This window comes from Rhinopithecus bieti, unplaced genomic scaffold, assembly GCF_001698545.2.
Source record: "Rhinopithecus bieti isolate Rb0 unplaced genomic scaffold, ASM169854v2 scaffold_618, whole genome shotgun sequence".
NCBI lineage: Eukaryota > Metazoa > Chordata > Mammalia > Primates > Cercopithecidae > Rhinopithecus > Rhinopithecus bieti.
In genome coordinates this window covers 541,218-558,741 of record NW_016803195.1, presented here as the reverse complement: position 1 = coordinate 558,741, position 17,524 = coordinate 541,218, and the positions used below count along the sequence as shown (strand labels likewise).

Below are 17,524 nucleotides of genomic sequence, written 5' to 3'. Positions count from 1 at the left end.
TGCTTTTGGGTGATATTATCAGCTATCCGTGAGATTGTTTTCAAACATTCCTGTAAGGTCGTGCACAGCATTGAGATCTATGGGAACACTTGTTCTCCAGCTGGCTCTGTGGCTTCACTGAGCATTAGCCCCCTTTGGAGAACACAGAATTAAAATGACAGCACTCCACTTGAGACTAGAGAAGACTCCCTAGATGGATGAGAAATTGGCATGAAATCCCAAAGAGCAGAAAGTGAATGCAAAGTGACATCATATCACATCACGTAGGAGAATAAGCACCTCCTGGGGCCAGCACTGTGCCTTTGTGGGCATCCTAAATCTGGGAGGGCTGCCGTGGCCTTGGGAGCTGATACTCTTGCATTTAGCAAAAGATGTATATGCCCTTCTTGAGGGCAGGGTTCATTCATTCACTCACCAAATATCCCCTAAGCACCCACCATTAGCCAGGAACTGTGCTAGTGGCTGTGGATTCAGCAGTCAGCAGTTCGAACAAGTCCTGCCCTCATTCTAATGGGCAGCTGGAATAAATGAGGGGCAAGTAAATAGATGAGAAGCTCAGAAAGTGTTTAAGCATTGGGAAGACAACAAGTGGAGGAATGTCTCTGTCAGAAGGGGAAGCAACATTTCATACAACAGCCAGAGGAGGCCTCTGCTGGGAGGTGGCTTCCAACCTGAGACCTGAAGGATAAAGAACTAGCCAAGGAAGACTGGAAGAAAGAGTGCCTCAGGGAAGGGCTCAGCAGTAGGCATGATCCTGGCATGTTTGAGAATCTGAGAAGCCCACGTGGCTTGAGCAAGGTGGTATGAGGTGCCAGCAGAGTAGAATATGTAGAGCTTTGTAAGTCGGTGGGGGGGATATTATCTGTATTCCAAGACTGGGTTTCTCAACCATGGCACTGTGGGCTTTGGGGCTGGATAATCCTTTTGGTGAGGGGCTGTTCTGTGCATGGTAGGATGTTCAGCAGCCTCCCTGGCTCTGCCCATGCGATGCTGGTATTACGTCCCTCCTGCCAGGTTGTGACAACCCAAACCGTCTCTAGACATTGCCAAATGCCCTCTCTGGGGCAGGTTGAGAGCCATTGCTCTAAAGAAGTGGAAACTGCTGAACTGTATTAAGCAGGGAGGCCTGCTGAGGGGCTCTCAGAGGGTCTGCACCGAAAGGTGGATGCTCTCCACGTCACCCACCTGCTCGTGACCCCTGCCTCTTTGCTGCTAAGGCCTCTTGCTTCTTACTACAGCATTCTTATCCCGAGTTTGACTGGTGGACTTCTTATCATAAATGCCTCAGCTCACACAGTCCTCTGGAACCCCCTATCTAAGGTAACTCCCCAGCTCCAGCCCCTCTCCTACATCATCCTTTTGGGACATTCTTGTCACTCCCGCAGTGGCCTTGCATGCCATCCCCACCAGTCCACTAGAATGGAAGCTGCGTGAGTGCAGGGATCTTGTCTGTAACCTTCAACCCTGGAAACTGGTGCCCCCACCAGTACCTGGCCCATGGCTACTGCTCAGTCAATGAAGTTCGCTAATGCATGAGGTGGTCCTGCCTCTAGCCCACTTGGTAACACATGCTGTGGCTGCCCCACCTTTCCAGGGCAGGCTGGAGGTTCCAGGCATTCTCACACCCAGGAGCAGGTGCAGCAATGACTGAGGGAGTCAGTGGCTATGTACCCACGTGTACCCCAGCTTTCTTGCCCCAGCATGGGCCAGTTCCGAGGTGTGCTCCATTCAGTGTCCCAGAGCTCCCAGGTCAGCTGGACTCTCAGTTGCCCACAGCAGTAACGTCTCACAAACACACCTGGTATGGGCAGCCTCTCTTCCCCTGCTCACTCCTCCATCCCCTCCTGGTACAATCTGGGTTCACTGCCTATGTTTGTTTGCGAAGGCTGCTGTGACAAATTACATGCTTGCAGGCTTCAAACAAGAGAATGGTATTCTTTCACTATTGTGGAGTCAGACGCCCGGACTCAAGGTGTTGGCAGGGCCAGCTTCCCCCCCGGAGGCTCGGGAGAATCTGTTTCTTCTCTCTTCCAGCTTCTGTGGCTGCTGGCCATCCCTGGCATCTCTTGTCTTGTAGCTGCATCACTCCAGTCTCTGCCTCTGCCTTCATGTCCCCTTCTCCTCTGTATTTTCTCCTCTGTCTCTTATAATGACACTTATCACTGGACTTAGGACCCACCCAGGTGATCCAGGATGATCTCAAGATCCTTATTAACACCTGCAGAGATCCTCTCTCCAAATGAGAGAGCATTTGCAGGTTCCAGGGATTAGGAAATGGGCACATCTTTTAGGGGTGGGGGACACCATTCAACCTGCCCTAATATACTCCTTACAGTCAAATCTCAGGGTTGGCTTCTGGGAGATCCAGGCCTAAGGTGGGTGATCTTAGCAAGCCACATGCCCCAGTCTGAGCCTTGACTTTCTCATTACTATAGCAAGAAGACAGGCTTGATGGTTTTCTGTTCTCTTATGGCGATGTGGTTTTCAGTTGCTTTTCGAGCAAGGGGCTGGGGGAGGGCTGCTCTGAGATGCAAGATCCTGCCAGGTGGCAGCAAGGGGCCGATACCTAGCAGTTCTGCAGCTCCCAGAGAGAATTCCCACCACTCAAAGAGGCGTGTGATCAAGTGGTTCTGTGGGGAACTGATTCTCACCATCTGGAGTGCCGGGGAAAAATGTAATTACCATTTGTTTCTAAATACAAAGGAAGTGTTTGAAGGCAAAACACCCCAACAGGAATGTCTTTACTTCTAGGCACTTGGCTGGGAAGGCAGGCCTCCTGTCTGTGCTGTCCTGCTTGAGGCAGGGGAGGGGTCATTCACCAGGGCTGCCTCCTGAACCGGGAGCAACAGAACCCGAAGGAGGAAAGGGGCTCTAACTGCGGCTGCTTGCTCCTTTTTAACAGCTAAGCGGACTGCTCCAAGTGTGTGTGCGAACGGGAACAGAGACCCAAGCCAAATTCACCTCCGTGGAGCTGCTTAGGGAATACATTTTGGTAAGAAATTAGTACATCAAAGAGGAGGGACAAGTTAATTTTGGCAGGACTTGGGCAAATATCGGATCTTTTTAAATGCGAAAGGGGTCTTTTTAAAAAACTGAAATCGGACTGGGCATGGTGGCTTACACCTGTAATCCCAGCACTTTGGGAGGCTGAGGTGGGCAGATCACCTGAGGTCAAGAGTTCGAGACCAGCCTGGCCAAGATGGTGAAACCCTATCACCACTAAAAATACAAAAATTAGCCAGGCATGGTGGCGAGCGGTGGTAATCCCAGCTACTCGGGAGGCTGAGGCAGGAGAATCACTAGAGCCCAGGAGGCGGAGGTTTCAGTGAGCTGAGATCGCACCATTACACTCCAGGCCAGGACAACAAGAGTAAAACTCCGTCTCAAAAATCAAAAACAAAACAAAACAAAAACCCCAAATTGGATGAGTCATCCCTCTTCTTAAAACTTGTATTTACAATACATTCTAAAGTCCTTGATGTTGAATGTGAGCTGCTTTTTAACAAGGTTTCCTTAAGGGCTGTTTTGATACACAGAAAAATACAATTCAGTGGTTTACTTTGGTTTCTAAAAATTAATATTTGGCCAGGCGCAGTGACTCACACCTGTAATTTCAACACTTTTGGAGACCGAGGCAGGAGGATTTCTTGAAGCCAGGAGTTTGAGACCAGCCTGTGCAGTATAGTAAGACCCTATCTCTACAAAAAAAAAAAAAAAAAAGTTAAATTTTGCCATGTGTGGTGGCGTGCAGCTATAGTCCTAGCTACTGAGGAGGTTAAGGAGGGAGGGTCACTTGAGCCCAGGAGTTTGAAGCTGCAGTAAGCTACGATGATGCCATTGCACTCCAGCCTGTGCAGCAGAGCTCGACCCTGACTCTAAAATTTTTTTAAGTTAAAAATTATTATTTGATTGATTAAAGTCATAAGTTGAAAAAATAGAAGCCCAGTCTGACACTTCTTTAAAAGCTTTTATATCCAACTTACAAATCTTGCTATTCTTTTAAAAGAAGTCTAGCCAATTCTAGCAATCACATTTAAGTGCCTTTGAAGAGTGTTTGGCTCCATTTACAAACTTAATTAAACACTTTAAAACATTTTAAACTGCATTTTAAAATTTAATACATTCAATTTCTTTTTTAAGTACCTCAATGATCTGATTTAACCACAAACCTTCCTGAGTTTGTATAACTTTAATAAATTAAACTTATAAATATAGTAAGCTCTAAGTTTTCATGACAGAATCAAAGCTATAAACAGTAAATTTTTAACTTAAAATCATGTTTAAATCAATTATTCAATTGTACATTTTAAATTAGCATCACGCGCCCAAGTTCTGTTAATATATTGTGAATACTTGAAACACCAAGCGTGCAGATTTCTTAAACTAAAAATATGACTGTTACAGTTTCATTTCTCTAAAATATTTTTATTCCTAATTCTAAATCTTCTAGGAGTTAAAAAATACTCAGTCCTTAACAATACAGGTATTTTCTCAGCTAAATGAGGTTGCTTATTGACCAGAGATGTGGGCTGGTCACCCTGATGGGGCACACGGGATCCCTAATTCCAGCTGTTTACACAGAGGTGACTTAAGAGGAGGGGCTGCTCTTGTGACGAAGCCAAGCTGCCCTTCTCCTTAATTAGACCTTGCATTTCTTGGACTCTTAGAAGACTTAAATGGTGTTTTTTTGTTTTTTTTTTTCATGTATCTCTAAAGACCTCTGAACTTGACATCCTGCATTCTTGCCATCTTTCTACTTCTAGCATGATGATGATTCTTGCAGATCTTGAAATTATATCTGGTTGAGTTCTGCAAATCTCAAGGCTCTCTCTGGCCTTGTCACACAGCTTCAGGGCTACACTTCTGACATTTTCCCAGGCCCCCAGGCCCAGTATGATTTTTCCCTTGTGTATTCCTCTGAGTCATCCATCCCTCTATTCGCTAAGCTCCAGCCGCATGATTTTTCTTTCCATTCCTCAAATTGCCCAAGCTCATTCTGGCCCTGGGGCCTTTGTATTAGCTGTCCCCCCAACCTGGAGGGCTCTGGACTTGATCCTCTTGTAGCTGGCATCCTCCCAGCACTCCAGCCCTCAGCTCCAGTGTCACATAGGTACCTTCCTCAAACCTCAAGTACTTTTACTCTCCCATCCCCCTTGCCCAACACACAAATCACATTCACATTCTGTATCCTATTGCAATACTCAGTTTTGTTGTCTTCATTTTTAATTTTTTTCATGTTTATTATCTGACATCCCCACTGGAATGTGAGTTTCTAGACTTAAGGGTCATTATGGTTTATTTCACCACCATGAATAGCAGTACCTGAAACTGTGTGAATCAATGAATGAATTAGTTAAATAAATGAAAAAACAAATGGCTATTCACTGGTCATTAGTTGTTCTCCTTTACAGACCTGTGTTCCTGAATGCACTCATCCCCTCAAAGTGGGGACCTGTCCCAAAGACTGGCCCAGCCATGGGGAGATCACCTTCAGAGACTATCAGATGAGATACAGAGACAACACCCCCCTTGTTCTCGACAGCCTGAACCTGAACATACAAAGTGGGCAGACAGTCGGGATTGTTGGAAGAACAGGTTCCGGTGAGGACAAGCTGTGCTTTTGTTTCTTTTAGGTTGTTTTCTTTGGATTTCCACTGGATGTCCTAGTTAAGTCACACCAGAGAGTGATGTGTATGTGTGTCAGATTGGCTGTTATTTCTCTCAAATCTCTTTACTGTAAATTAGGGTTTCAGGTTGAATGGGTGTGTAGAGATGGAAGCAGACACATCGGTTTTTGAATTAATTAAATGACAATCATTCTAGTGCAACAGGGCCCCAGAGATGAGTTGTGTGCTAAGGGCCCTTGCAAGGATGAGCAGGTTAACTGTGTCAGGGTAGCCCATCCCTCCACCCCGACCCCAGTGAGGACACTTTCTGTCTACACCATCCTTATGGAGCCATTTGCATTGCATTAAAAATCCCACTAATTAAATGCTTGGATATGATGGAAGCACAAGCTGATGTTTGATTTGTTGTTCTTGCTTTTATGGTTCCCAGGAAAGTCATCGTTAGGAATGGCCTTGTTTCGTCTGGTGGAACCAGCCAATGGCACAATCTTCATTGATGAGGTGGATATCTGCACTCTCAGCTTGGAAGACCTCAGAACCAAGCTGACCGTGATCCCACAGGATCCTGTCCTGTTTGTAGGTACAGTAAGGTAGCTGTTTTTAATCATTGTGCATTCCTATTTTTGGAGAGTGAAATCAGACTGACCAAGAACTTTGTGATGTCCCCAGGGCATGGCTGGCCTGGAGCTGTTCTGTCTGAGGGAAGCAGCATCCCAGAGGGTTCACAAGCACTGCTGGTCCCTGTTTCTGCCTCCAGCCTTGGGAGGAGCCAGGGCCCAGGGGTCTGAGCATTGCTTGTGTTTTATAAACACATTATCAATGAACAGCATGCTTCTATATTCATTCATACACTGAGCAGATATTCTGGTGGCTCTGGACAGCCCTAGTTTATGCCTGTGTCCCAGCATCCCATCAGGTTTAGCAATGGCCACTCTGAAAAGTGTCCCAGTGTGTACAATAAAATAAATAGTTACCTCACATATATAGCTGTCCATTTCGAAATGCATTCATTTATTTCCACAACTAAGTGAACAGAAGCTATTTCAAGCAAGAACAGTAGGGCTGCAGCTTCTGTGGGGCTCCAGATCTGATATCAAGGCACAAGGGGAAAGGCAGTTTCTCAGTTAGCCAGTGCAGTGGCTCTCTCTGTAATGAGAGGAACATTTCTCCCATAGAGCACCAGATGAAGTAGGGTAACTGTATTTACTGTATTTAGAGTTCATTGTTTGAAAAATGCATTCTGCCTCTTGAAACAGTAGATTTACATTCTGTGTCTGAACTGCTCAGCACCCTGTGAGGCCCTAGGAGCTGCCGATACATGGAATGGCAGATTTGGGTTGCTCACTCTCCCTCTTTCTCTGCCAAGAATTTTATCAGTTCAAACCCACTCTGCTACTCGGGGCTGCTGAGAGGCCCAGGCGTGTCTTTCTGAGCACCTTGCTCAGAGCTGCCTCTCGGCAGGGTTCCACCTGTCACTGCCTGCCTCGGCGGTTTCTGCTCCGTCACAGAGTTGTGAACCCTTGGTCTCGTGGCCTGAGGTCCGTATTTTGTGGACCACTGTCGTGGACTGAGGACTGTTCTTGGAGCACAAGGTCATCACATGCCACCTGCTACCCTCCTCCACATGCTACAGAAAGCCTGCTCCCCATCCATCCTCTCGTCCTTGGAAATCTGGCTCCCTGTCCTTTCCTCTCCTTCATTGCAGATACAACTTGGATCCCTTTGAGAGTCACACCGACGAGATGCTCTGGCAGGTTCTGGAGAGAACATTCATGAGAGACACAGTAGGTCTCTGGGGCTGTTGAGGAGGAGTTTGTTTCCCAGCACCACTGCCCTAGATTCCTGGCCTAGGTTTAAATTTGACAAGCACCTAGGCCAGCACTTAGCCAGGTTTATTTTTGGACACCACATAAGTCAGTAGAACATAATCCTTAGTTACTCTTTCCTATTAAAAGCAACAATAGGGCTCTACAGTGATCCAGTCAAGAGCACTACATGTATCATCTCACTTGGTCCTTACTACAATGCTCTGAGGTTGGTACTCTTACCTCTAATTTTAGAGATGAAGAAATTAAAGCTCAGGGAAGTAACATGCCCAGGCTAGTGAGTAGCAGGATGGAGACTTGAACTCAAGCCTATCTGGCTGTAGAGCAGATGGAAGGCCCTGCTACTCTGCCAATGGCCTCATTTGCTTATCAGAACAGACAAGCCACAGAAAACGGGAGGGTGTGGAATGTTCTGGGAATAGCAAGTATAGCTGGTTGGAGAAGACTGAACCATCTGCGAGAGGGGACCCTGTCCTATAAGAACTACAACCCCAGCTGGGGTCAGCAGGTAAGCATGGCCACCTCTACAGCCCAACATGATATTTTTCCAGGACTTGGTGTACCAATGTGAGCATCTTCCAAGGCCACTTTGGCTTGTCACTCTGGATAAGCCAGACCCTGTCTTACCCTTCCTTAATGTCCAGGAAACTCTCCCATCCCATCTCTATTTTGTCCATGCAAACAGCAATCCAGAAGGCCGTTTCCAGTTGTTTGTGTGCTCTCTGGAACTGCATTTGCATCATTTGTTCTTTTGGTGAATTGTCTATGGGGATCTATGAGTCATACTGTGATTTTAAATTATTAATGTCCGCCTACTCCCCGGTCTTTCCCTGGTGCCTGTTTGCAATATTGAAATGATTGTTGTTTTACACTTTCTTTGCCATAGTAAAATAAAGCAAGCTGATGAATGCAAGAGAAGGGGGCAATCAATACAGACAGCATAGGACAATTTTATAGATCATCAGCACAAATGTGGCATTTTCTGTGTTTTATAGATAATGAAACTCCCAGAAAAATTACAGGCAGAAGTTACAGAAAATGGAGAAAACTTCTCAGTAGGGGAACGTCAGCTGCTTTGTGTGGCCCGAGCTCTTCTCCGTAATTCAAAGGTAAGAAAACACGGAAAATGGATTGGTTAAATTTCGGATATTTCCCGCAGCGCCACTCAATCCAGGAGGTAGTGCCAGGCGTATGTCTTTCAGCAAAGAGAGAGCAATTGAGCCATTTAAAACAGATCACTTTTCTTAAGACAAAGTTGTGAGGGATAAAAATTGAAAAGTAACAGCCATTTACAGCAAGAGCACCTTCCTCTCCCAGGCTTCCCCTGGGGAGGTCTCGCTTAGATTTTCTCTCTGCTCGCCTAAGTGGTTTGAGTTTGAAAAATCTGTCTCCCAACTTTCTCCCATTGTCTCTGAACAATTCTGAATCTGGATACACTGTCCCCAGGATGCTCAAGAGGGCCATCAGAATGCTAGGATATGGGAATTGTACAATTTATACTTATTTTTCTTTGTGACTTAGCCACCCTAATTTACTGATTTCCAGGAAGGGATTGCTGTTGCTTTAGTAATGTCAGTGTCTGAAGCCTCATCAAAGGTGTGACCCATTGTGTGTATTCTCCAGATGTGCTAATATCAGGGGAGAGGGACCTGCATGGATCCAGTGCCTGCCGTGCTAAGTGGTTTAAGTGTCATCTCCATTTCCAGCTCATCAATAAGGCATAGCCCCCTTTCACCTATGAGGGAACAGAGCCTCGGGGAAGTTAAGTAACTTGGCCAGTCAAGCAGAGTCAGGGGTTAAGTTCAAGTGCTCTGATTTGCTAAATCAAATCCGCCCTGTGACCAGCAGAATAATACCCCACCTCCCCAAAGATGTTAATGTCCTGATTTTTAGATCTTGTGAACATATTCATCCAAGACTTTTAATATATTAACTTACTTGGCAAAAGGGACTCTGCAGTTGTGATTAAGGATCTTGAGATGGGGAGATGATCGTAGATCTGGGTGGGCCAAACATATTCACATGGGGCTTTCCAAGGAGGAGGCAGAAGAGTCAAAGAGAGAAAAGGAGCTGTGATGCCAGGAGGGGCTGTGGGCCAAGGAATACAAGTGGCCCAGAAACTGGAGAGGGCAAGGAAACAGAAAGAATGCAGCCCTGACAATACCTTGATTTTAGGATTTCTGACGTCTGGAACTAGAAGATAAATTTTATGTTGAGTCTCTAAGTTTGTGATTGTTTGATATGGCAGCAGTATAGGGAATGAATGTAAGTGCCACTGTGCTTCATGCCGACTCAGGTTAGCCCAATAGATAAAGCCTGTGCAGCCTGTCTCCCTACAAGTTTGTAGGGTTAGAATAAACCACTTAAAAAGAGGAGTAAAGGATATACAACCTGGTCCCTCTAGCAAGTTCCTTGGGAAAGATGGAGGTGATGTGATATGACTTTTACTTCACTCTTCTTTTTCTCATTTTTTTTTTTTTTTGAGATGGATGTTTAGCTAATTTTCATCTTGTGGTCTTCCTTTACTTCTTCTTCTTTTTTTAAAGTAAATAGAGCCAAGGCTATAAATTCCCCTCTCAATGCACCTTTGGCTTACCTTTACAATGTTCCCTCCTCGACAGATCATTCTCCTTGATGAAGCCACCGCCTCTATGGACTCCAAGACTGACACCCTGGTCCAGAACACCATCAAAGATGCCTTCAAAGGCTGCACTGTGCTGACCATCGCCCACCGCCTCAACACAGTTCTCAACTGCGATCACGTCCTGGTTATGGAAAATGGGAAGGTACAGGAAGCTCTTTTGGCTTCACCTCCCCAGAAATTTCAGTGGTTTGAGCTTTACAGTGGGTAGATATTTTCTGCTGATTTCAGTTCTTCTTCTCTGACTTTCAGGTGATTGAGTTTGACAAGCCTGAAGTCCTTGCAGAGAAGCCAGATTCTGCCTTTGCGATGTTACTAGCAGCAGAAGTCAGATTATAGAGGTCCTGGCGGCTGATTCTAGAGGAGGAAGAGGCTCTGTGAGATGAGTAGGAGGGGTCTTCAGGAGGAGGAGCTGTCCTCTCTACAAGTAGACCTGGTCTCCAGCCCCTCCCATCCACAGAGTGAGCTGGGGCTGAAGTTGTCCCCAGTGTCATACTCAGTCCATGTCACCCCACTTGGTAGGCTTGGGGTTGGTTCTGGGTGGTGAACCTAGGCAGACAAAACTAATGGATTAAAAAACTGCCCTTCACCTCCCAAAACCCCAAGGGTCCCTCATGTGTTTTCACCAAAACTACCCCACTGCCTGAGAATGAATATATTGTAACTTTCAGTTAGAAACCGGCCACAATAAATAAAATGGGAAAATGTCTTAGGATGGAGTTTGCAAGGTTTCCTTGCCTGTTATCAGAAGGAAAAAGAGCAGAATTTTCTTCTCGTTTAGCCCCACTCACTTGCATCTTGACTGGATGACAAGCGGTAACTACACAGATCTGTAGCGTGAAAGATTGAATACAGTGTTTGGCCAAAAAAATTGTTTTTTAAATCATATTATATGTTTCAATTGATCTATTAGAATAACCAAGAAAACAAAATGCTGGAGTTTCTCTATAAATGACACTTTTGTATCTTCTTTATTGGTCATTAAAACGCAGTAGGAAATTACCCTGAAATGTTGCCTTGCAATGCTTTCACTGAAGATATTCCAATTTCTGTACTATTTCCTCTCATAGACCCTTGTTGCCTTCTCCCTTCACTCGGTAATGAACCCTCACAGTTGCTTACCAAATGAAAGGCTTTCTCTCCAACCTTGAGGCTGGTTCTGATGGAAGCAGTAAAGATGTATTCCCAGCAGCCCCAGGAGTGAGCACTGCTAATTCATGGTGACATTTGAGAAAAAAAAAAAAATGTATAGAAAATCTGGCAAGCTCTTGTGTAGTAGCCACCAAGGGGCAGGCCGGCAGTTCTGGCTATTTCTCATTCGTCAGGCATGAAGGCCCCATGAGGTTTCCTGGGCCTGCTTTCCAGGCCCCAGGCTGAACTCTAAACACAGCTCAGGGCAGTGTGGTCAGCAAAGCTTCCAGATGGCAACCCCCCACCCCACTTCCCTTCTAAGTGTTGGTCACGTCCTTGCTTCCCCAGACGTGGAGGAAGGAGTGCCTGACACCTGGGAGCACCCGGGGAACACTTGTGGCAGCCATGAATGACAGCATCTAATGAACTCACTCAAACACAGCTGTGGAGCCTGGCGAACATCCCTCCTAGGTGCGTGTGCATGTTAAGAGCTTAATCTGGATTTCTGGCCAACAAGCCAATAGCCAGCAATTCAAGGGCTGGGCATGTGGTATTCATCTCCAACTGATTATTCTCCAGCCCTCCTCCAGCCAGGCCTAGGCAGGAGTCTACCCAATCAGCGGGGAGGCGAGCACACCTGGCCTCAGGTAGAGCTTATAGCCTGGCAAGTGTGTGAAAGCCCTGGCCCAGCAGCTTGGCAGCAATGGATCCTGCCCTCAGCAGAGGGTACACCAAGACATGTGGCTGAGAAGGATGTGAGCCAGGGGTTTCCTTCCGTGGGCAGCTCCAGGCCAAGTGTGGATCTGTTTGTGGAGGGACACAGTGTATCTTTGCCTGATCTGAGCTTTTCCCCATGGTGCATAACCCTGACCGAAGGTCATTAAACCCACATCCATGGCGTTCTGAGCAGCTACTCCCAGCTGAGTGGGGGAACACCTTTATGGACATACGATAACTTCCCCAATATAACAAGCAGACTGGGCAGTCTGTACTGGCCATGGGAATCCATGACAGTTGTGCAATGTCAGGGAGGGATGCTTTATTTTCTACCAACTTGACACCAGCCAGATAATCAGTCTGTGATTTCAAGAGGTGATGTTTTCGTGAGGACAGGGGATAGGCTACAATGACCCCTGCTGCTCCTTCAGATGCACTGAGAGATGAATCACCTCCTATGACTCCTTTTCTGCCCACACTCGCTTTGGTTTACTCTGGCAGAAGAACACCGACGTCGATCCTGATGTCTACTGAGACCTTACAGTGTGCCAGGGACTGAGACAAGCATTTTTCCATGAATTATTTCACTGAATCCTCACCTCACCCCATGAGATGGGAACTGAAGCTCACTGAGGTTAGTAACTTATCTACATATGCCCAGGAAGGAAGGGACACAGATAGGACTTGAACCCTCACCAGTCTGGCTCCACAGTCCCTGCTCCCAACCCCTTCACCACAAAGCCCCTCCAGTCCTTTCCCCTTGGCCTGTTGCAGGGACAGTGATGGTCATCAGCATCCTCCCTGGGGGAGAGTGACTTCTGAGGGTTTGGCTGTTTGCATGTATAAGACATGAAACCATCTTAGCAAACCCCTCTCTCACCCCAATCCCTTGCTGTCACTGCCATGTCAGCTAAGGGGAGGCTATGTGGAATAATAGTAGCCATTTAGCCAAATTCCTCAAAGCACAGGCTTAGGTTATTAAATCCTCAACATATCCCTGTGGGGTAGGTACCTGCTATGATCTGAACGTTTGTGTCCCCCCAAAATCCTCATGTTGAAACATAATCCTCAATGCGACTGTATAGAGGTAGGGCCTTTAGGAGGTGATTAATTAGGTCATGAGGGTGGAGCCCTCATCACTGCAGAAATAAATACAATAAAAATAAAACATGTGCTGTTAAATTCCATGCAACACTGCTGGAAATGCAATCCTCCTGGTGAGAAAGAGCAGTGCCTGTGTTATAAAGCCTGAATACTGGTCAAGGTAGACTCAGTTATGCTGCAGTAACAAAAGACTCCAGACCACACTGGCTTATTTCTTGCTCGTGTGATATGCTTATCACAGGTGAGCTGCAGCTGTGCTTACCCTCTTCACTCTGCAACCCAGCGGAGCAGAGCAGTCTCTGCCAGGAACATCATGTTTTGTGGTAGAGCACAGGCAGACATGGCAATCGGAAGCGATACATGCTACTTTCATCCACACTTCATGGGCAAAACAAATTGCTTGGCTGCTCCTGAGTTCAACAATGTGGGTAGCGGTGGTGGTATATACCCCACTCCACAGAGAGGACCACCACAAGGCACAAGGACCAAGCTTATTCCAGCAGGAGTTGTATAAGCTTCCTCTTTGTAGGGGCAGCAAATATTCTGAACAATACAACAACCTACTATAGCCTGGGTTGGGATCTTCGTTCTGCCACTGAGTGGCTGTGTGATATGGGGAAAGTAGCTTGCCTTCTCTGAATCTCCATTCCATCTGTAAAATTTGGACAAAGTGTTAAGTCTTTTTCATTCTTGACTTTCAATATAGGAGAAACAAAAAAGGAGATATGAAAACAGTTTCTGTAGGAATTTAGGCATTCAGAGGGGATGGAGTACCCTTTAAATGTAATTAAATGTTTTTGTTGTTGTTGTTGTTTTGAGATGTCACCCAGGCTGGAGTACAATGGCGCGATCTTGGCTCACTGCAGCCTCCACCTCCCAGGTTCAAGCAATTCTCCTGCCTCAGCCTCCTGAGTAGCTGGGATTACAGGTGTGCACCACCATGCCTGGCTAATTTTTGTATTTTTAGTGGAGATGGGGTTTTACCATGTTGGGCAGGCTGGTCTCGAACTCTTGACCTCAAGTGATCCGCCCACCTCAGCCTCCCAAAGTGCTGGGATTACAGGTGTGAGCCACTGCGCCTAGCCTTGAAATTTTTATTCTCATTTATTTCGGTGCCCTAGCTTTGCTGTGCTCTGCTATCATCTGCCTTTTGGATGATCATATGCTCAATGTTATGAATTAGGATCTTTTGAATAGTCTCTATTAGATGCCAACAGAGAATGGAATAAACCGTTTACAAGCACTGTGGTTATAAATTAGTAACAAATTGCCTGTGACTTGTTTTCATCAACACTTGTGTCCTAGAGCTAATTTTGAGGCTACCTGGTCTAGAAAAAGTGTGAACAAATTAGCCCACTGGCCAAATCCAGCCAGCCCACCTGTTTTTACAAATAAAATTTCATCCGAATGCAACCATGCTCATTTGTTAATGCATTACCTATGACAGCTCTCACATTCCAACAGCAGAGTGGAGTGACTGTGACCAAATGTATATATCCTCAAAGCCCAAAATATCTACTATCTTGTTCCTTTACAGAGAAAGGTTGCTGTCTCCTGATTTGGGGCATTGGCATGGGATATGATTCACATGAGGGGGAGTTCTGTTGGTTGTCGGGATGGGGTCTGGAAGGCATACCCTCCCATTGCCTGGTCTGTCTGGGGAGTCGGCAGCTTCGTGTGAGCATGAAGGAAGCAAGACAGATGGACAGAGCACAGGGACTTGCTTACTGCACTGAGCTGCTGATACACCAACCCCACAGTCACCCTATCTCTTGTCTTTTTTTTTTTTTAATTATAGATTCAGGGGATACGCATGCAGGTTTGTTACATGGGTATATTGTGTGATGCTGAGATTTGCGCTCCTGGTATGCCCATTACCCAAGCAGTGAAAACAGTACCCAACAGGCAGTTTTTCAACCCTTGTTCCCTCCCCACGTTTGGAGTCCCCAGTGTCTGTTGTTCCCATCTTTACGTCCGTGTGCACCCAATGTTTAGCACCCACTTACAAGAACATGTGATATTTGCTTTTGTTTCTGTGTTAATTCACTTAGAATGATGGCCTCCAGCTGCATCCATGTTGCTGTAAAGGACATGATCTTATTCTTTTGTATAGCTCCATCCTCTTGTCCTGTTACAGAGGATACATTTTCCTTATTGTTTAATCCAGCTCTAGTTGGTCTTGCTGTTACTTGCAGCCTAAAGTGTTGTAAACAACACAGAAGAATCGCATTCTTCTCCTCCCTGGCAAGATGCTGATCCTCACCTGAGGAAAAAAGAACCCCAGTCCCTGCCCTGCGAGTTACACCATCTCCCTCCCACTCAGATGTGGCCCAAGTGAGCCAGTTCACATTCAAGCAGGGAGGAGTTTCCGATTCTCATCTGTCCCCCAAGCTTCACTTAAATTATAAATATTCCCCTTGCCTTACCTCCCTACTGCCTGAGATCAGAAAGACCCAGAGAGAACTCACAGGATTTTATTCTTGCTGTTCAAGTGAACAGATCTGAAATTGGCCCAGAATTGTTGGTAAAATATGAAATGTTCTTTGCTAAGAGCTGGAATCACTTTGGTCAGTACAGCATGGTTTAAAATGAATTGGAAAACGCAGGAGGTCAGTTTGGGGTCAGATGGACGATCAAAGAAATCACTTTTCTTTTGGCCCTGTGTAGAAGGTCACCTCTGGGTGAGGCCAAATCAAGCATTAAAGTCTTCAAATAAATGTCGATTTCCATGGAGAGGCCCTGCCTAACTTCATGATGTGCACATTCCTGGCTTCGGCTGAAAGCTTTCCCTCTGCTGAGACCGGCATTCAAGGACCAGACTGAGTCAGTTTCTATTGTTTTAGCACAAACCTGCCTCCTTCACCTGGCAAGAGCCACACCCAAAGAAGCCTCAGCTTGGTTTGTGGCAATTGTTCTGCATTGCTCTAAATAATTTTTCTTTATTGTGGTAAAATGTAAATAACAACATTTACCATCTTAACAATTTTAAGTGTATAGTTCAGTGGCATTAAGTACATTCGCGTTGTGCAGCCATCAGCATCATCTATCTCCAGATATTTTTCATTTTTCCAAACTGAAACTCTGTGCCCACTAAACTCCCCATTCCCCTGTCCCCCTAAAACCCTGCAGCCACTATTCTACTTTCTGTCTGCATGAGGTGCCTTAGTTAAATGGAATCGTATAGTATTGGTCCTTTTGTGTCTGCCTTATTTTAGTTAAGGTTCATCCATGTTGCAGCGTGTATCAGAATTTAATTCCTTTTTAAGGCCATCCTAATAAGTGTGAAGTGGTATCTCATTGTGGTTTTGATTTGCATTTCCCTAATGAGTTGTGTTGTACATCTTTTCATGTGCTGATTGGCTTTGCATTTTTTAGAAGAGAAATTGTGGTAGCCCATCTTGCAAAGTTTTTTTTTAAATGGCATCTTGCTCTGTCACCTAGGCTGGAGTGCAGTGGCGCAATATGGGCTCACTGCCATCTCTGCCTCCTAGGTTCAAACTATTCTCCTGCCTCGGCCTCCCAAGTAGCTGGGAGTACAGGTGCTCACCACCACACCCAGCTAATTTTTGTATTTTTGGTAGAGACAGGGTTTCAGCATGTTGGCTAGGCTGGTCTCAAACTCCTGACCTCAAGTGATCTGCCCTGTTCGGCCTCCCAAAGTCCTGGGATTACAGGCTTGAGCCACTGCGCCTGGCCAATACAGCATTCTCAAGTGAATATTCTCACTATGTCAATGTGTGCAGGAGCTCAGAGACGATAATTATTGGCTATGGGCTAAGAACCTGGCACGCATCACATGCTCTGATGTGAGATGCAGAACAAGCCCAGTTAACAGGCATTGGGGTGGTTCAGGAACTGAAGCCAGGCTGGGCTGGTGCTCACCCTGGAGGCTTAGGATAGGGGAGAAACAGAAGGGAGGAAAACATTTTTCTTAAGGAGAGCAAGAATCAATAGCATGAAAGTCAATTTCTGTATTCAAGTTCAAAGAGCAATTTTGTAGCCAAAAATGGGAGAACTGCTGAAAAGTCAGAAGTCAACACAGAAGACTGGAGTAGACAGTGAGGAGCAAAGATAAAAGGAGAGAGAAGATCCAAGACAGTCCCCCCATTTTTATTGGTCTTTAGCTGCACCTATGGTGAGTGGGTAGATCTGTTTAAAGGCTCAGGGTCTGGATGTACATCTCAATAGTACTTTAAGCCATGACTCACAATATCCAGTCCCAAGGTGGATTTGAGGTCAAGAAAGTATAGTCCAGCAATCAAGAGTAATTTCAAAGCAAGCTCTTCTGTCCTTGACTAGTATTTTTCAAACACCAAGAAGGACACATATAGACCTCAGCCATTCTATTTTTTAAAGACAGGGTCTTACTCAGTTGTCCAGGCTGGAGTGCAGTGGCATGATCATAGCTCACTGCAGCCTCAAATTCCTGGGTTCAAGCAATCCTCCCACCTCAGCCTACCCAGTAGCTGGAACTACAG

At 45.9% G+C, this 17,524-nt stretch overlaps 1 protein-coding gene across 7 annotated transcripts in view; it reads left to right on the top strand.

Moving 5' to 3' along the window:
• ABCC12 (ATP binding cassette subfamily C member 12) overlaps positions 1-10,813 on the top strand; it is a 72,587-nt gene extending 61,774 nt beyond the window's left edge. For 2 of the 7 annotated variants that reach the window (XM_017868590.1, XM_017868580.1), the window contains exons 24-31: positions 2,903-2,992; positions 5,412-5,601; positions 6,058-6,217; positions 7,333-7,411; positions 7,827-7,961; positions 8,449-8,562; positions 10,075-10,239; positions 10,347-10,813. In XM_017868590.1, coding sequence (XP_017724079.1) covers positions 2,903-2,992; positions 5,412-5,601; positions 6,058-6,217; positions 7,333-7,411; positions 7,827-7,961; positions 8,449-8,562; positions 10,075-10,239; positions 10,347-10,433 — 1,020 coding nt within the window. In that variant the 3' untranslated portion in view covers positions 10,434-10,813. Of the gene's footprint in view, positions 1-2,902; positions 2,993-5,411; positions 5,602-6,057; positions 6,218-7,332; positions 7,412-7,826; positions 7,962-8,448; positions 8,563-10,074; positions 10,240-10,346 lie in introns of those variants that run through there. The other 5 variants (XM_017868600.1, XR_001884786.1, XM_017868610.1 and 2 more) reach the window with 5 other exon arrangements.
• The last annotated feature ends 6,711 nt before the right edge of the window (positions 10,814-17,524 follow it).